General features: G+C 44.7%; 1 protein-coding gene across 5 annotated transcripts in view; it reads right to left on the reverse strand.

Moving 5' to 3' along the window:
* TRIM2 (tripartite motif containing 2) overlaps positions 1-16,674 on the reverse strand; it is a 146,472-nt gene that overhangs the window by 16,737 nt on the left and 113,061 nt on the right. For all 5 annotated transcript variants that reach the window (XR_014776758.1, XM_084768914.1, XM_084768913.1 and 2 more), the window contains 4 exons: positions 16,482-16,662; positions 14,887-15,610; positions 1,416-1,519; positions 956-1,123 (listed from right to left, as the gene is read on the reverse strand). Coding sequence is in view for 4 of the 5 variants with exons in the window: in XM_084768914.1 (XP_084625040.1) it covers positions 956-1,123; positions 1,416-1,519; positions 14,887-15,610; positions 16,482-16,662 (1,177 nt within the window). In the remaining variant the exon portion in view is untranslated. The remainder of the gene's footprint in view (positions 1-955; positions 1,124-1,415; positions 1,520-14,886; positions 15,611-16,481; positions 16,663-16,674) is intronic.

Here is a 16,674-nt window from a genome sequence, read left to right on the forward strand (position 1 = left end):
CGTGCCTCAGCAACACAGGGCTCAGCAATAACAGAGAAGCAAGTTTTACATTTTTGCAAAAAGAGGCTAGAAAGGCTCACCTGACAAGACCTTCGTTCCTATCGATTCGGCCTCCGTTTTTCTTTTCCTTCCTAGTTCTAGGTGACAGCCTTTAATGCTGTGCTTACAATTATAGCAAATAATTTACAACTGACATCTCTTGTGTATTAGGGTCCCCGCCCCCTCAGTGTACCTGTGTAGGGTTCAAAGGTAGAACATGAGCATTATAACGTTGTTTCTCCTATGTTTTCTACCACAGGCTGAGAAAGTAGAAGGCACCTAGAAATTAATTTGGGAATCACAAACTGGCTCTTTTTTTTTTTTTAATAAAATATTTATTTATTTATTTATATGTTCTGCCTGCTTGTACACCTTCATGCCAGAAGAGGGCATCAGCTCACATTAAGGGTGGGTGTGATACAGCATGTAGTTGCTAGGAATTGAACTCAGGACCTCTGGAAGAGCAGGCAGTTCTCTTAACCACTGAGCCATCTCTCCAGCCCATAAACTGGCTCTTTTTTTTTTCCCCCTCAAATTGAGGTAACAATATAGTTTTCCAATAAGCATGATTTTTTAAAAAAACTAAGCAAGCAACTATTGCTTTATAAGATAAATCACATTTAGAATATATATGGATGTGTATATGCATGTATGTGTATATGAGCATCTATATGCATATATATATGTATGTATACACATGTATGTGTATATATATATATATTTGAATGTGTGCATGTATGGGGAGAGAGAGAGAGAAAGCAAGTTTATTAAATTATCACAGTTAATTTCATTTAATAAAACTGAGGTTGATGAATTATTAAATACTGGCTTGGATTTGAACCAACAAAAAACATAATTTAGTGTTATGCTTCTTGCTCTTTTTACTATTTAGTGGCCAAATAGTGGCCGCGCTTACCTTAAACTTCCCGTCACTGGAGAAAATGCTAACCCACTTGTTGTCATAGTCTGCAATGATGATGTCCCCACTGGGGTGCACGGCTACCCCCGTGGGCCGCTGCAGCTGTCCAGGGGATCGTCCGCGGATGCCGAAACGACTTTTGAACTGTCCATCATTGGAAAATATCTGTACAATGAATTCACATCCATTAGAATCCAAGCGAGCACAGAAAAAAAACCACTGGGGCAGGAAAAGGCATTTTTTTAAATGCACTGTGGATCAGAACAAGCCAACGCTGCCTAAGAAAGCCCCCCCTAACACACACACACACACACACACACACACACGAACACAAAATTACAACAGAAGTCTACGTATCCATCTTATTTCTCTCCCATAGCATTTATCTTGACCCTAAACTACAGAAATGCACACCCACCTCTAGTCAACACAGGCAAAGGAACAGAGAGGGTTGTACCTGCACGCACTGGTTGTTACTATCTGCAATTAAAATCTTTCCAGTCGTAGATGCAGCTACACCCTGCAGGTTTGTAAATTCCCCCTTATTTCTTCCTTTGGTACCTAAGAATAGATGAGAAAAGCGTAGAAAGTAAATTTTAGAGAATTAGATTAGCAAGAGAATAAATAATGCAAGCTTCCGTAAGTAGCCTGAGGATACGTTGTCTTCCATCTTTTCCATGGTAGGTATGGAACCCTTAGCCTTGTATATGCTGAGCATGTGTTGACCAAGCTACAGCCACAGCCTCAGCATCGCCTTGGCTGTATGAATTCAGGGAGGTGGGAGGGTGTAAGTGGAACCTTTATTCACCTGATCTATTTGTTGTCTTGGAGGTTTACTGCCTCTGTCTGCTAACCTAGGCCTAGTTCTGGAAGCTTCTAGCCTCCATCCGATCTAACCCAGACCTAGAATGTTTTCAGCCTCTGAGACTGCTTAGTAAGCTCACCCTTACTTGTTCTTACTGAGCTCTGGGCTGGCTGGTTGAACTCAGCTGTTCTGGCTCAAACTCCTCCCAGCTGATTTATTCAATCTGGCTTCTCTCTCGGCCAGAAGTGCTCTGCTTGGCCTCAAACTAACTCCAGCAGTCTGCTCTAATCTTCTGGCTTCTTCTCGTTCACTGGCTTGTTTGGTCTTCACCTGAGTTCTCTCTCTGCAAGCTGTCTATTACCGTTCTCTCTCTCTCTCCTCCCCCCCTTTCTCTTACTCCTTAAGTAGATTCTCTTTCCTCTCTCTTCTCGTGAGAGTTGGGTGTATCCTATTTATTCTGTCAAATCTTCTCTGATTCACCACTTTTCCTGCCACTCAATTAGACATCGCTTTCCAACATGGGTGCTCCCTTCTATAAACTAACTTTACCTTCATTGTTTGGGACTAAAGGCATGCGCCACCACGCCTGGACCTAAGCTTTTCTTTACCTGAAACTTGCTCTATACCAGGTTGCCCTTGAACTCAGATCTGCTTGCTTCTGTCTCTAGGATTAAAGGCCTGTTTGTAATCCAGCTGGATCACTCAGACCTAGAAGGTCTTTGGCTGTGATCTCTTGCCACACAGCCATGTTCTGAATTAACATTCCTCTATAGGAGGGGCTTCCCCTATGACTTAATCCATAGACTACCAGCCTTTTTTTTTTTTTCAGACCAATTAAAGTCTTTGCAAAATCATTTTTAGGCAAATGCTAATTTTCTCTCAGTAATCTGTAGATGAATATTACTGCGTTTAAAATACATTCAGCATTCACAAAGAAATAATAAAAATACTCCAACCATTGAGCTACAACAAGACAGATGTGTGTAGAGTTTCGTCAAAATCTTGCTCTTCCTCAGTGGCTCTCGGGGGACTCCTGGACATCTGACTTTCAGAGCATACAATGCTGCCAAAGGCCACAGAGGCCACAGGGTTTTCACTCTCTGGGTCACTTATGCTCTAAGGCTCTGGACATCATTAGCTGTGTATACTCCTGGCACCTCACCCTTACTTGATTTCTGTTTTTTATTTTTGTTTTTTCACATCATCTTCTTTATGTGCCTCAGACTGGCCTTGAGTTTGCACCTTGCCTTGGTCTTCCCTAGTGCTGGGTTTAAGATCAAACCTGTCAAACTTGGTCACTACACTCTTTGATTGCAAGGGAAAAATGAGAAAGAGGGAAGAAAAGAAAGTGTTTCAATTACATCTTGACTGTTATCTCTTTTTATTTCAAAAAAATTGAATAACATATTTCAATAGAACTCTGAGTATTAATGGATGGAACAGATAAACTGTCTAATATGACTTAGAAAGAAGCTCAAATTTTCATTCCTAGGGAGAAAAAAATTAGAATTTAATTTGTATTAAAAGAACAATTTAATATCTTTTTAAGCCATCAATACAGTCAGTGCTTGAGGAAAGAGCCAAGGACTCACACTGAGGGCTGCAGAGGCCAGAATCAGTTACCTAGCCCCACAGGAGGCTATCAGCACCCCACCCCACCTGACCCCATCCCCACCCCACCCCACCCCAGCCTTTGGGAGCTGACCACAGCCCTCTTAGCACCCACCCCGACCCTAAGACAGGCCCTTCCCAAACATGGAGACAATGGTCAGTAGGCTAAAGCGAACAAGTCAACAATAGAATTGCTGGGTCTGGGCAGGACAATTTTGGATCAGCTGGTTTTCACTAGATCCCAGTGACCACCATGGTACCAAAGTCAGGGGCTGGCTCAAGTTTACTTGTGTGTTCTAAAGCCTCCAAGTATGAGAGAGAAAAAAACAAACAATATGAAAGCAACAACAACAAAAAAACATAAAAACAAACAAACCAAACAAAAACCTCAGCTCCCCAAAGCTAAAGTCCTGCATCATGAAGGAAACTACTATTCCATTAGATGTATCACTAGGTCCACAAGGTCCTTTGCAAGAAGCATGAATGCAGAATGGGTGAACATGTTTTTAAAACGGTGTGTGAGCACAGGGCAATTGTGGTACCCAAATGGATCCCCAGCATGGGACTGCTTGAACCCATGGGTTCAAAGCCAGCCTGGACAACAACTGTGAGAGCCAGGCTCACAACAGATAAACAGACAAATAAAAATAAGTAAAAAGATAAAGTCAGATGAGTTGGTATCTGGTCATACAGATGAGAAAGGTGCAGCTGGCTCTTTAAGGAGGTATGCACTGACAAGGTTTGTTTGGGGCCTTTCCTGCTGGTGTCTGAATAACTGGACACAGAGCAAAACTGAGGATGAAGAAAAGAAAGAATTCTATGATGTTCATTTTACAAACATTTTTTTAAAGGCAGTCTTAAAAACAAAACAAAACAAAAAAACAACAAAACAAAACAATCCCAAACTCCTGACTTTTTAAAAAATACACATATAAATCCAGCACATCAAAGTGAGGTTAAGAAGAGGAAAGGCTTGGGACAGATAGTCCCTATCCCAAAATAAATAAGTTTAAAAATTAATAAACAAAAGTATGACATTATCAGAAGGCAGCATCAGGACCAGTTTGACAGCAAGAATCTTGGGGCCCATGGCTGAGGCATCTCAGCAGGTCAGTTCCACAAGCCTAGCACCCAGGATTCAACCCCCATCCATGGAAAGGTGGAAGAGAGAAGACACAGTTTTCCTCTGACCTTCACACACACAGCGGCGTGTGTCACTACCTGCGCCCCCTCCCCTGCCCTAATAATAAATATTCTTTTTTAAAATGCAGTATAACTGGGGATTGGAACAAAAACAAACAAACAAAAAAGAGACCTTAAAGAAACCCCAGTGCCGCAGACCCTTGCCTATGTGAAACTGGCAATGTCCCCAATGTCCCCATAGCCATCAGGTGGGTGATGACAAATACCAAGGGAGGTGTGGCTAAGAGACAACTGAGCAGAGTAGATGGACATTGATTTGCTGTCCTTCAGGACAGACACCACCTGTGGAGCGCCTTCTTTTAGCCTGTCCTCCGTTCTGCTAAGGATAAAGGCCATTGTGTTTCTAGAGGACTTAGTGGGGACGGGAGGCGGGGGCAGGAAGTGGAGAAAACAGTGTTAGTGAAAGCCAACACTGTCCTGTTAAAAAAAAGATTCCATGTGCTCTCTATAATATACAGGTGATGCTGGAATAAGGAAAACATAGGCTCCCAGAACACCAACGCTTTTTGTGCTGTTCGGAAAGAAGGTCATGTTTCTGAGCATCAGTAGAAATGGAAAATAACTGCATTTGGGGGCGAGATGACATTTAGTCAAACTCCGTGCGAATCCAGTCAGAATCTAGGGCAGGACGATTCTGTCCTTTTGCAAGGAATGAGAGAGGCCTGGGAGTTGTCAACACTGGGTCACCAGAGCAGTGGAACAAAGCACGCAGCTGAAAAGAGGTTCTGCAGCCTCCGCTGAGACTCTGGGACAGGCAGCCTGGCTGTCAGGCTCTGTCAGCCTAAATCTGCTGCTCCGTTTGTACATAAAACCACAGGCTTGGAGGACACTGCTTGCACATTTTAAAAAACAAGCATGGCTCAGCGAAGCCACTCAGCAGGTAAAAGCCTTTACCACTTAGGTACTGGCTGCTGGGATTCAGACCTGGGACAGGTAGCTGCGGTGCCTTTTCAACCACAGAGGACCTGACCTCCAGGTTCTCTCAGCATCCGACAATCCCTACCTGTTACAGGGCATGGCTGGCATACCCCACCCTCTATGCCAATAAACCTGCATTTATGTACTTTAACTTGTCTTGAATTAGCTCTTTTCACTGCTAGCAATGCTTATCACTTGCAAGCTTGAGTTCCTATCTTGAATCCCACATTGAGGAGAGAGAACTGTCTCCCAAAAGATGTCCTCTGATATTTACATGCACACCTGCACACATACACACACACACACACACACACACACACACACACACAGAGAGAGAGAGAGAGACAGACAGACAGACAGACAGACAGACAGACAGACACAGAGACAGAGACAGAGACACAGAGACAGAGACACAGAGACATATATCAAACACACAGACAAACAGAGAGACACACACAGAGATACACACATCACACACACACAGGCACACGCAAACACAGACATATATACACACATACAGAGACACACATAGAGAGAGACACATAGACACACACAGAGATACACAGACACACACAGAGAGGCATACATCACACAGACACACATCACACACACAGGTGTGCACATACAGAGACACATATCAACAACAACAATAACAAACTACATTTAAATGTCATAATAGTAAACCCTCTGTATCTCCCCATTCCTCCTCCTCCCACCCTTTCTCTTTCCAGGTGCTAAAGACAACCCCAGCCTTGTGCCTGCCTGTGCTGTATCTGGCCCTCATTCTTACGAGCGCCTTTTGTCTTGTCAGAGATCCCCAGCATCTTCTGAAAGCATGGCAGGATGCGTGTTTTTCCCGAAGCTTAGAGGATGGGATCAGCATAGTCTTGAAAGACAATTGATGCTGATTACTTTTTACTGCCAATTGAAGTAGATGCTGAGCAATGTGGGTATCATGAGGACAGAATGTTCAAGCATTTGGTGTAGAGGAATTTTAATCCAGTAACATGGCTGCTCTGGCAAGGGATCACATCCAAAGACCTTCTAGGTCCATGCGATCTGGCTGGAATACAGACACACCCTTAATCTCAAACAAGGAAGTTAAATTCAGCTTATAGAAGGAAGTAGCCATGTTTTAAAGTGACGTCTAATTGAGGGGTAGACAAAATGACGAATCAGAGAAAGACTTGATTGAATAAGTCAGAGACAGGATACATGCAACTCTCATGGGAAGAGGACAGGAAAGCAAGGCTACTTAAGCGCAACACAGCGAGAAAGAAAGAAGAGATTTTACTAACAGTTTCTTACCAGAACAGTTTTACAGAAACAAGTTGCAGAAAGAACAAGCTGGACACAGGTAAAGACAGAATGATCTAGAGAATGACAAGAATCCAGAAGATTAAAATATACTGCCAGAATTAGTTTGAAGCCAGGCAGAACAATTCAGTTAGAAGTCAAGAGAAGCCAGTTTGAATCAGACAGGTTGGAGAGGAGTTTAGGCCAGAACAGCTGAGTTGAAGCAGCCAGTAAGAGTTCAGAAAGAGCTAGAAAGGATTGGGAATGACTTTATCTCATCTCCTCATTTGAGGAAATAAAAACAACATTTCCAGTTTGGAAAATAGCTTATTATGAAAATGAAGGAAGTAAAAGTTAAAGAAGTTGGAAATTATTTTGTATCAATCTTTCCATTTCCAGCTCCTTAGTAAATTCTATTTGGTCTACAAACAAGCTTCTCCTTTCTCTCTCTATAGTATTCAAAATGAGTGGAAAAGGCTGGTGATGTGTTTCAGTCATAGAGCATTTTCCTAGCTTATACAAGTCCTTGGGTTCAATCTTTGGCCACATGTGCTTGTACATACACACACACACATGCACACACACAGGCACACATGTACCCATGTGAATATATATACATGTACACAGAACATTGAAAATATGTAATGAAAACAAATTCTTTTATAACACTGATATGTAAAACAATACATATATTGGCAGAACTTTTCAAATCATTTTCTATTTTTATGTAAAAGATTCATTTCACAATTATTTGTGTTGGCTACACAAATCAACAGGTTTTAAGGAAGCTATAAATAATATGGCAATAATTTCTTTCTTTTTTAAAAAAGATGTATTTATTTATTTATTATGTACACAATGTTTTGCCTGCATGTACACCTGCATGCTAGAAGAGGGCACCAGATCTCATTATAGGTGGTTGCGAGCCACCATGTGGTTACTACGGAAGAGCAGCCAGTGCTCTTAACCTCTGAGCCATCTCTCCAGCCCAGCAGTAATTTCTTAAGATAATTAAACTAGCAAGGTGATGGTGCTGCACACCTTTTATCCCAGCACTCAGGAGGCAGAGACAAGAGGATCTCTGAGTTTGAAGTTATCCTGGTCCTCAGAGTGAGTTCACAGATAGCCCGGGCTTCACAGTAAAATCCTATCTCAAAAATAAATAAGTAAATCAATAAATAAAAATAAGAAAGATAATTAAGCTTCCCCCCCCCCCCCCGGATGCTTAGCTAGCCTATGAATCACAGGAGCATCTTTTTTAACTCCACAGATTCTGAACCTTGTTTCCCTGGACCATTTCCAAGTGCCTAGGAGGCGAGCCCCTAAATTAATCCAGAGGACCAGCAATGTATGTCTCCTCTCACTACCCTCCCCAACTTAGTACAAATGATGCTTTGAACAAAAGGACCTACCTACCGAGATGCCACTGAGGCAGGTATAATATCGAGTGCAGGACAATCAGCTAGGCAGGTGCTTTGCGCGTGCTCGCTAAGCGAGTGAATGCACAAATGAGTTGTCAGTGACTGGCAGTAAACTATAGCGTGTGTCATATCATGGGAAATGAAATGCTCAGCAATATGCACTTTCTTTTAAACTCTCTTCGTCCATGAGTCATCAGGACAAATATCATCATTTCCACTGTGCCGATGAGGAGGCTGAGGCTAGACACATCAGAGACAGAAGAAAGAACAAAACTGCATTCTCCCAACACACACACACACACACACACACACACACACACACACACACACACCACATCACATCTTTTTTGGGGGAGGGGCAGTTCTGGTGGTGCACTCTTTAATCCCAGCATCCAGGGGGCAGAGGCAACACATCTGTTGCCTCTGTGAGTTTCAGGCTAGCTTGGTCTACATAGTGAGTTCCATGGCCAGTATCCTCTACATAGCGAGTTCAAGGACAGCCAGGGCTACATAGTGAGGCCCTGTCTAAAAAAATCATAGTAGTAGTAGTCATCACAATGTATATGTATGTGGGCATGTCTGACTGTATATACGTATGTGCACATGTGTGCAGGTGCTCTTAGAGGCCAAAAGAAGTTGCTGGGTGTGGTGGCACAGGCCTTTAATCCCCGCACTTGGGAGGCAGAGACAGACAGATCACTGTGAGTTCGAGGCCAGCCCGGTCTACAAAGTGAGTCTAGGACAGCCAAGGCTACACAGAGAAACCCTGTCTCGAAAAACCAAAGGAAGAAGAAGAAGAAGGAGGAGGAGGAGGAGGAGGAGGAGGAGGAGGAGGAGGAGGAGGAGGAGAAGGAGAAGGAGAAGGAGAAGGAGAAGTAGTCCCGGAAACTAGAGTTTCGGATGGTTCTAAGCCATCCTATCTGGGTACCGGGAACTGAACTCCAGTTCTCTGTACAGCAGCCATCCTTCCAGCCCCAAGTTTCATCTTTTTAGACTTTAACATGACAATTTTCTTTGGGCCCACATGGATCATGTTTTCTCTTAAAATCCTTTTGAGAACTCAACCTCTCATCACACTGTACATAATGGCTTAACTGTACCCTCCCCACCCCATGAGCTGCCCAAGGGAAGAAGTACCATCTGTCCTGTTCCCTTGATGCACTTAATGACACAGTGCTCAGGTTGGGAGGCAGAATGTCACCCAAAGGCTTGGTCCTCAGCCTACAGCATCCCTGGGAGGCGATTGGACATTTAAGATGTGGGAATTCATGGAAGGAAGTCAGTGCATTAGTGGCATGCCTTGAGGAAGATATGGGGACTTCAGCTTCCACTCTTCTGGACTTTGTGTCCCAGTCGCTATGATGTAAGAACTTCCTTTCATCACGTCCTCCACAGCACCAGGTGCTGCCTCACCACAGGCCCCAAAGCAATGGAACCCACCCAGTATTTACTGGAACCTCCAAAACTGTAAGCTCAAAACAGTAAACCCTTTCTCCTCAGGGAGGTTGTTATAGGGGTGGAAACCTGCTTAACACACGCAGCACAGTGTCTGGTACCTAATAAATACACTAACTATAAACTGTATCTGCTTCCGCCTGAAATGGCAAGAGAGTTCTCTTAGAATGAGCTCATTAGCATGACCCTCATTGAAGACTTTAAGGAAGAGAGTGGTTTATAGAGCTGAGGCAAGGAACGGGACATGAAATAATGTGGTGTATTTCTGTGAACTTTTGAGCACACGCTACATAAATTTGATTCTGTTCTGTTCTGTTCTGTTCTGTTCTGTTCTGTCCTATCCTATCCTACCCTATCCTATCCTATCCACATTTTCTATTCCACATGCTGGTGGATCAATCCCAGAGTCTGAAGAACACTCTGAGCTACACCACCCTCCAGCCCTACCCATCTATTTAAACGGCATGCTCTAGAGCACAAAGGAGTGCTTCATTCAGTTTCCTCCCAACTCGTTAAGGTATGGGGTATGAATTACAGATTTTGAAACAATTCAACTGTGACTCTCTCCCTCCCTCCCATGTCTTCCACTTCCCCTTTGTTCAATGGTGCTCTGTACAGCTGACTAAACCAGCTCATAACTCCTAGTCAGCAAAGCCAGAAAGTAACTTCTGCCTTGCCAGGAAGTGTCGCCAACAGGAGCTCTGAATTACTTCTCTCAACTCATTCAGAATTATTTTCCAATACAATATTTGAGAGACATTCTAATTCACCTGCAGTGGGCACTCAGTTAAGTTGTCATTCATGAGAAGTAACACACAACTCCACTTTGGGAAAACACAGAAGTTAAGGGATGTTTAAAAGGTGTAGCCCTCACTTCTTTAAGTCTCTGTTCCTTCCGTGGTAAGGATAATTATATGATGCCCTGATAATATGGCTTTAGAGGAGTAAGGCTGAGGAGCTGGGGGAGGGGGCTCTGATCTGTGGCCTTTGCTTATTTCCAAAGTTTAAATAGTCCTTGGTGATTTCAAATTAATATCATGGAGCCATTGAATAAGCTAGCAGTAGCTGCCTCCAGCATGCATGTATGTGTGTGTGTGTGTATGGATATATAATATATAATATATATATATATTATACTTCAGAGTTAGTAGAACTGAAAGAGTACTATATCTACTACAGATCTTCAGTTAAGATGACACACAACATGGTGCCTGACTCAGAAAATACCTGTTTCCTTCTCTGGCTTCAAATCACCATCTAGAGTTCCTTTAAAGTGTGGTGTGTGTGTGTGTGTGTGTGTGTGTGTGTGTGTGTGTGTGTGTGTGTGTGTGCACGCGCATGCAGTGTTTGTTTGTTTGCTTTCCAGAGGGGGTGTGTCAAGACAGGTTCTCACCATGTAGCCCTGGCTGTCTTGAAAGTCACTGTATAGACCAGGCTGTCCCTGAACTCAGAGATCTGCCTGCCTCTGCCTCAGGAGTGCTAGGCTTTAAGGGATGCACTACCACGCCCAGCTTGAGTTCCTTTAACTTGTATCATTAACATTTCCTTGAGGCTCAAGATTGAAGTAAAGTTCCAGGGATCAAATTCAGGCCATCAGGATGGGGAAAAGGCACTTTCACCCACGGGGCCATCTCACTGGCCAATGAGAAGTACTTAAATCACGTAAGTCATGCCTTGATGCTACTCCAATGGACTTCCGAGTATTGCTGGGGATGACAAATGATATAGTGGCATCGCCTTTGACCTCAAGTAATTTACAGTCTTAATGAGTAGTGTGACCAAGGAATAAATAATAATAGTAATTACTGTGGAGTCTAAAAGAGAAAGTGGTAGAATTCAGGCTTGGGAGTGACCAGGTGAGGACACAGAGGGTGTTTGAGGAGCAGTGGGCTCCCACATAGATGTGCCTAGTCACATCACTTACTCTTCTTCTGACCTTTACTCATTCAGCACAAGCTGTGCATCATATGAGTCCATCCACCATGTTCTCTCTCCCTCACCTTTCCTTTGCTTTTTGCACTGGTCCATCAGCCTGCTAATTCCACCTGTTGACCTGGGCAAGTCTTATCAACTTCTGGCTTAAAGTTTTACTATTGTAGCTTTCCATTACTCACCCATAGTAGCTGACCACGTTGATTGTATATCCATCACACAATGTTGTAAGATCCTCCAGGAAGGAGATCCCATTTCTATCATCTTTCTAATGTATCCATTACCTAGCATACACCTGTCAGGAGTCAGGTACCCTAAAAGCCTTTTTTGAGCTCCGTTAACTGCATCGTTTTGAGTGCTGACTTTTACTAGAGTCTGGATTAGGACACGGAGTTAAATAATGAAAACAACAACAAAAGCTCTATGGATATTTTTAACCAACACTGTACTTTTACACTGAACATTGTACACCAAGAAACTGAAGAAACCATTAATAAGTGGAAAGATATTCTGTGTTCATGGGCTGGAAAAATACAAATTGGTAGAAAGTCTGTGCTGCCCAAAGAAATCTACAAATTAAATGCAGTTCTTATCAAAAGTCTAATGATTTTTTCACAGAAGTAGAAAAAGCAATGCTGAAATTCATACATAACCACGAAAACCCCCAAAAAGCTGAAGGAAGTTTGAGGAAAAAGAGCAAAGCCAGAGGCATTACATTATCCAATTTCAACATCTACTTCAAAGCCATCCTGACAAAAACAGGATAATATTAGCACAAACGGGACACATGTACACACACACACACACACACACCCATTACTGGAGTACAAGGCCCAGAAGCCATAGTGGCATACACCTGTAATCCCAGTACTTGGAAGCCCAAGGCAGGAGAATCTAGCTAGAGTCCAAGGGAAGCCTGGGCTTTATAGTGAGACCATGTCTCAGAAACAGACAAAACTCAACAGACCAAAAAGGAACAGAGTGCTCAGATACAAAACCATACATTTGTGGTTAATTGATTTGTGACAAAGAACAGACAACGGGGACAGGAGAATCTCTTCAATAAATGGTCCTGAGAAAGCCAGATATTGACACGCAGATTATTAATGCTGATCTCATCCCAAATACAAAGAGCATCCAAGACTGGGTTAAAGAGGTGGGTGGAAGCACAGGTGGGAAGCCCATGGCTCGGATTGAGCGATGGTGTTTCTAGGTAGGAGCCCAACAGCCCCAGCAACAAAGCCAAACAGAAGGCAAGAAAATCCATGCCACCATACATCTGCTGAAGCACTGGTATCCAAGTATATAAGGAGCCAAAATAATTTCATAATCTTTCTCTCTTGTTTTTTATTTGTCTCTTCGCTCAAGTGATCGTTTTGTTTGTTAAACAGAACCTTTTTCGTTTAGTGTTTTTGCTTTTTGTTGCCAATGTTGTTAGGCTCATATAAAAAGAAATTAAGAAAAGCATTGCTTCTGTAACCTAGGCTGGCCTCAGACTCTCAAGCTGGGGAGTTATGGTGGCACACCAGTGAGTGCATCTGGCTCCAAAGAACTCAATGCTGGGAAGACAGCCTGGGGCCAGTGAGATGGCACAGCCGGTAAAGAATTCCCAGACAGACCTAAGGTTGCAACTCTTATAGAAAAAGGACAGAAGCAACCATAGAGTTGTCTTTTGATCTCCACATGCATGCTGAGGCAGGAGGATCTCTGTGAGTTCAGGGCCAGACTGGTCCTCAGAGCCAGTTACAGGACAGCCAGGGCTACACAGAGTAACCCTATCTTGGGGAAAACAAAACAAAACAAAACAAAAACTAACCACTAGTATCAAAATGACAAGATAAATACCGATGAGGATATGGAAAAAGGAAAGCTTTATTGCTGCTGAGGAGAATGTACACTTGTAGTCATTATGCAAACAGTGCGGAGGTTCCTCGTATAATCAAAGATGGTACTGACATATAGTCCAGGACTGCCACAAGGATTTCCCAAAAAGAAATGAAACTGGTACCTCAAAGAGATTACTACTCACATCCCTCCCCCCATCATTGTGACAACATGGAAGGATCTAGAGGACAGATTTGCATTTTATGAACATGGAAGCTTAAAGTTGAGGGAAGCGGAAAGATATATCCAATGCCTAAGTGGAAGAACTGGAGTGGCAGGACCCAGTCCCATGTCTGTCCTAGCTTGTCGCCCAGTAGCCATTCTACACAGGTGGCTGAGAACTGCGCCCTCTGAATGCGCAAGCTGCATGCCGTTGCACAGTCTTTACCAGGATTGAGCCTTGAGTAGTAACAGGGCAGCTCAGCCCACAAGGCTCCAAGGAGCCATAGTTTCCCAAGATGCCCCATGGGAAAACAGATGGTGAGAAAAAAGTTGGCCTGTTGCCCTTCCCTCCTAGAGCCCATGTACGCATCTGTAGGCTGCCAGTACTTTCTGAAACAAAATGCAAGCTTTGCTTTTCCTTAAGAATGGCTGAGCCGCCTTTTTTTTTTTTTTTTCTGGTTTACATTTAGGTTGCTTTCTCTTGAGAAAATAGGCAGTTAAAACAAACATAAGTAAAAAGCGACTGGCAATAAATCAGAGGGAGGGAGGGGCAGCTCTGCACTCTCATCCTGAGCTCAGGGTACACCTTCTGACTTCACCCCCCAGCCCTGCCCTAAACCCGTTTTCTTCTCCACCCTGAGGTCTTCGGAGCTGTTCTCCACCTCGGCACAACTGGCCACACAGGCCGCCATGCACAACCGGCCCCCAGGGGCAGAAGCGGAGGCACAGAGGTGTTTGATCTCTGTGGGACTGCCTCTGCCCAAGCCCACAGATTTCACAGAAGTTAAAGAATTTGCCCTAAAGCAAGGCCTTATCTGACTTTGGGTTAGACAGAGGACTTCCCAAAGACATTTCCACTAAAGTGAGAAAGGTTTTGAATTCTCTTTAAGGTTTCCAGGTTATGAATAAATACTGAGGAGTTTCTATTTTCTATTTCTTTCTTCCTTGTTCTTTTTTTTCTTTCTTTCTTATTTTCAGTTTCTCACAGACAGCATTTACCTCTTAAAGAAGAGGGAAAAAAGGGGGAGGGGGAGGAAGAAGCAGAAGAAGAAGAAGAAAAAAACATTTGGAAAGAGGCTAGATAAATTACCCTAACAAAACAACCAGGAGCTCACCACCTGGTCAGAAATGCAAGATTTCAAAAGGCTGGACCGCTTGCCAGGCGGCCTTTTAGCCACTCTGTGCAAGCACAGAGCCCACTCCTTACCCACTCGGTGCCAGGCACAGAGCCTACTCCTTACCCACTCGGCAGATCAGGTCGTCCTCAACGGGGTTTTCTTTTCGCTTGCCGGTGCTGTACATGCTGGCGGGTCTTTTTACAGCCTTCTGCTTGACGTGCCCGCTCCCGGGGGACTTGACTCGTCGCTTCACACCCTCCGTGGTGGGGGACACGTCGGCAGAGCGGATGACCTTGAGTTTAAACGGGCTGCCTCGGATGTGCTGGTCGTAGAGCCTGAGGGACAGAGTGAAGTCCCCCTCCTTCTGCACAGTGTAGAGGAACTCGTAGGTACCGTTCTTGTTGTCCAAGATCTCACCGTCGGCTACGCTGCCGTCTGGGGTGCTGAGCTCCGCCGTGAGGTACGCGTTGCCTGTCTTGCACAGCTCCCCGTCTTTGTCCTTGGTGGTTATAGTAACGGACATGGGCTGCCCGATGATGGTCTGCCGAAGCCCCTCGCCCGTGGCCACCGTCTCTGAGGCGACCGCGTTGGTGGTGAGGATGGTGCCCAGGTTGTGGATAGACTTCTTCAGTCCCTCGGTTTCCACGATAAAATCCAGTTGATCGTTCTCGCGCGGGTGCAGCGGGAAGTCTTGGTCGGCCAGTTCGTTCAGCTTGTCGCTCATCTGCTTCTTCACCAGCAGCACCTCCGTCTCCGTGCCGTGGTTCAGGGCCTGGGCGGTGAAGTTGCTGCAGCTCTTAATGCTCTCCTGGCCTTGGAGCAGGGTATCCAGCTGTGACTGCAGCACCTGCCAGGGACACAGAAGTTATGAGCTTTTCTCACAGGGCGCTCGCAGAGCAGAGCCCTCCCGCCCAAAAGAACCAGCTTCGACACCGCCCACTCAGGTGGCTCAGAACCATCTGCATTCCGTTTAACCCAGTGAACTCCTGCAAAATTCGAAGTTGCATTTCCTGTACCTTCTGTCGGTTTCCCTCCCGCCTCGCCCGGTCTCACGACCCACACGTGCATCTCTGCTGGCGTCGTCATCTGTTTACATGGGGCAAACAGAAAGGACGCTACCCACAGCAAACAAATTGCTTGCCTGCGAATGAGCCAGTCGCAGGAGCTTTCCCTAAACGTTCAGAGCTGCCTGGTCACCACTTCAGGGGGTGTGGGGGTGGGGGAACCAAAACCCAACCACTTGAGAAGTCTCCACACCTGAATACCAGAAACGCTCTCCTCCCTGGCTTGGCGAACAGACTTGCAGAGCCGAACAAAGCCCGCAGTCAGGTTCACTTTGAAGCTGACAAACAGGTTAGTGTGGGCGAGAGAGAGCAGTTAAGAGACTCTCCCACATTATAATTAAGGAAGGAGAACATTCCAGGCAGCCCTACAGCCTGAAAACATTATATGAGCTGCGACCTCTCCTTTACGTCAACCGATAAATTGCTACAGAAGAGTCACGGAACCGAAAAGAAAAGAAAAAAAAAAAAGATTAGAGGGAGGATTTCCTGCTAGATGAAAACAGCAGTTCACTGTTCAGTGGTGACATTTAAGGACCTAAGTAGGTCCCTGCCGCCGCTGTTACTGTGAGAACACTGTAAGCAGGTGCTGGGACTGGAGCGGGCCCTGGTGTCGCATCTCTTCCAAGAACCCTGTGGGGCGCGGGAGAGGCTTACTTTGTGTTTGACACCGTAGTTGACCTCCAGCTCCATAAGCAGCACGCTCTTGCGGACATTTAACGTCTTCTGCAGCTCATCGAAGGTGGAGTGGATGTCATCCACGATGCTCGCCTTTTGGTTGGCTAACTGGTGGATGATCTCGGAGATGAACTGAAGGGCAGAGTCTATTTCCGGGAGTCTGGGAGTGGGG

This window comes from Acomys minous, assembly GCF_964271855.1.
Source record: "Acomys minous genome assembly, chromosome: 19".
Lineage (NCBI taxonomy): Eukaryota > Metazoa > Chordata > Mammalia > Rodentia > Muridae > Acomys > Acomys minous.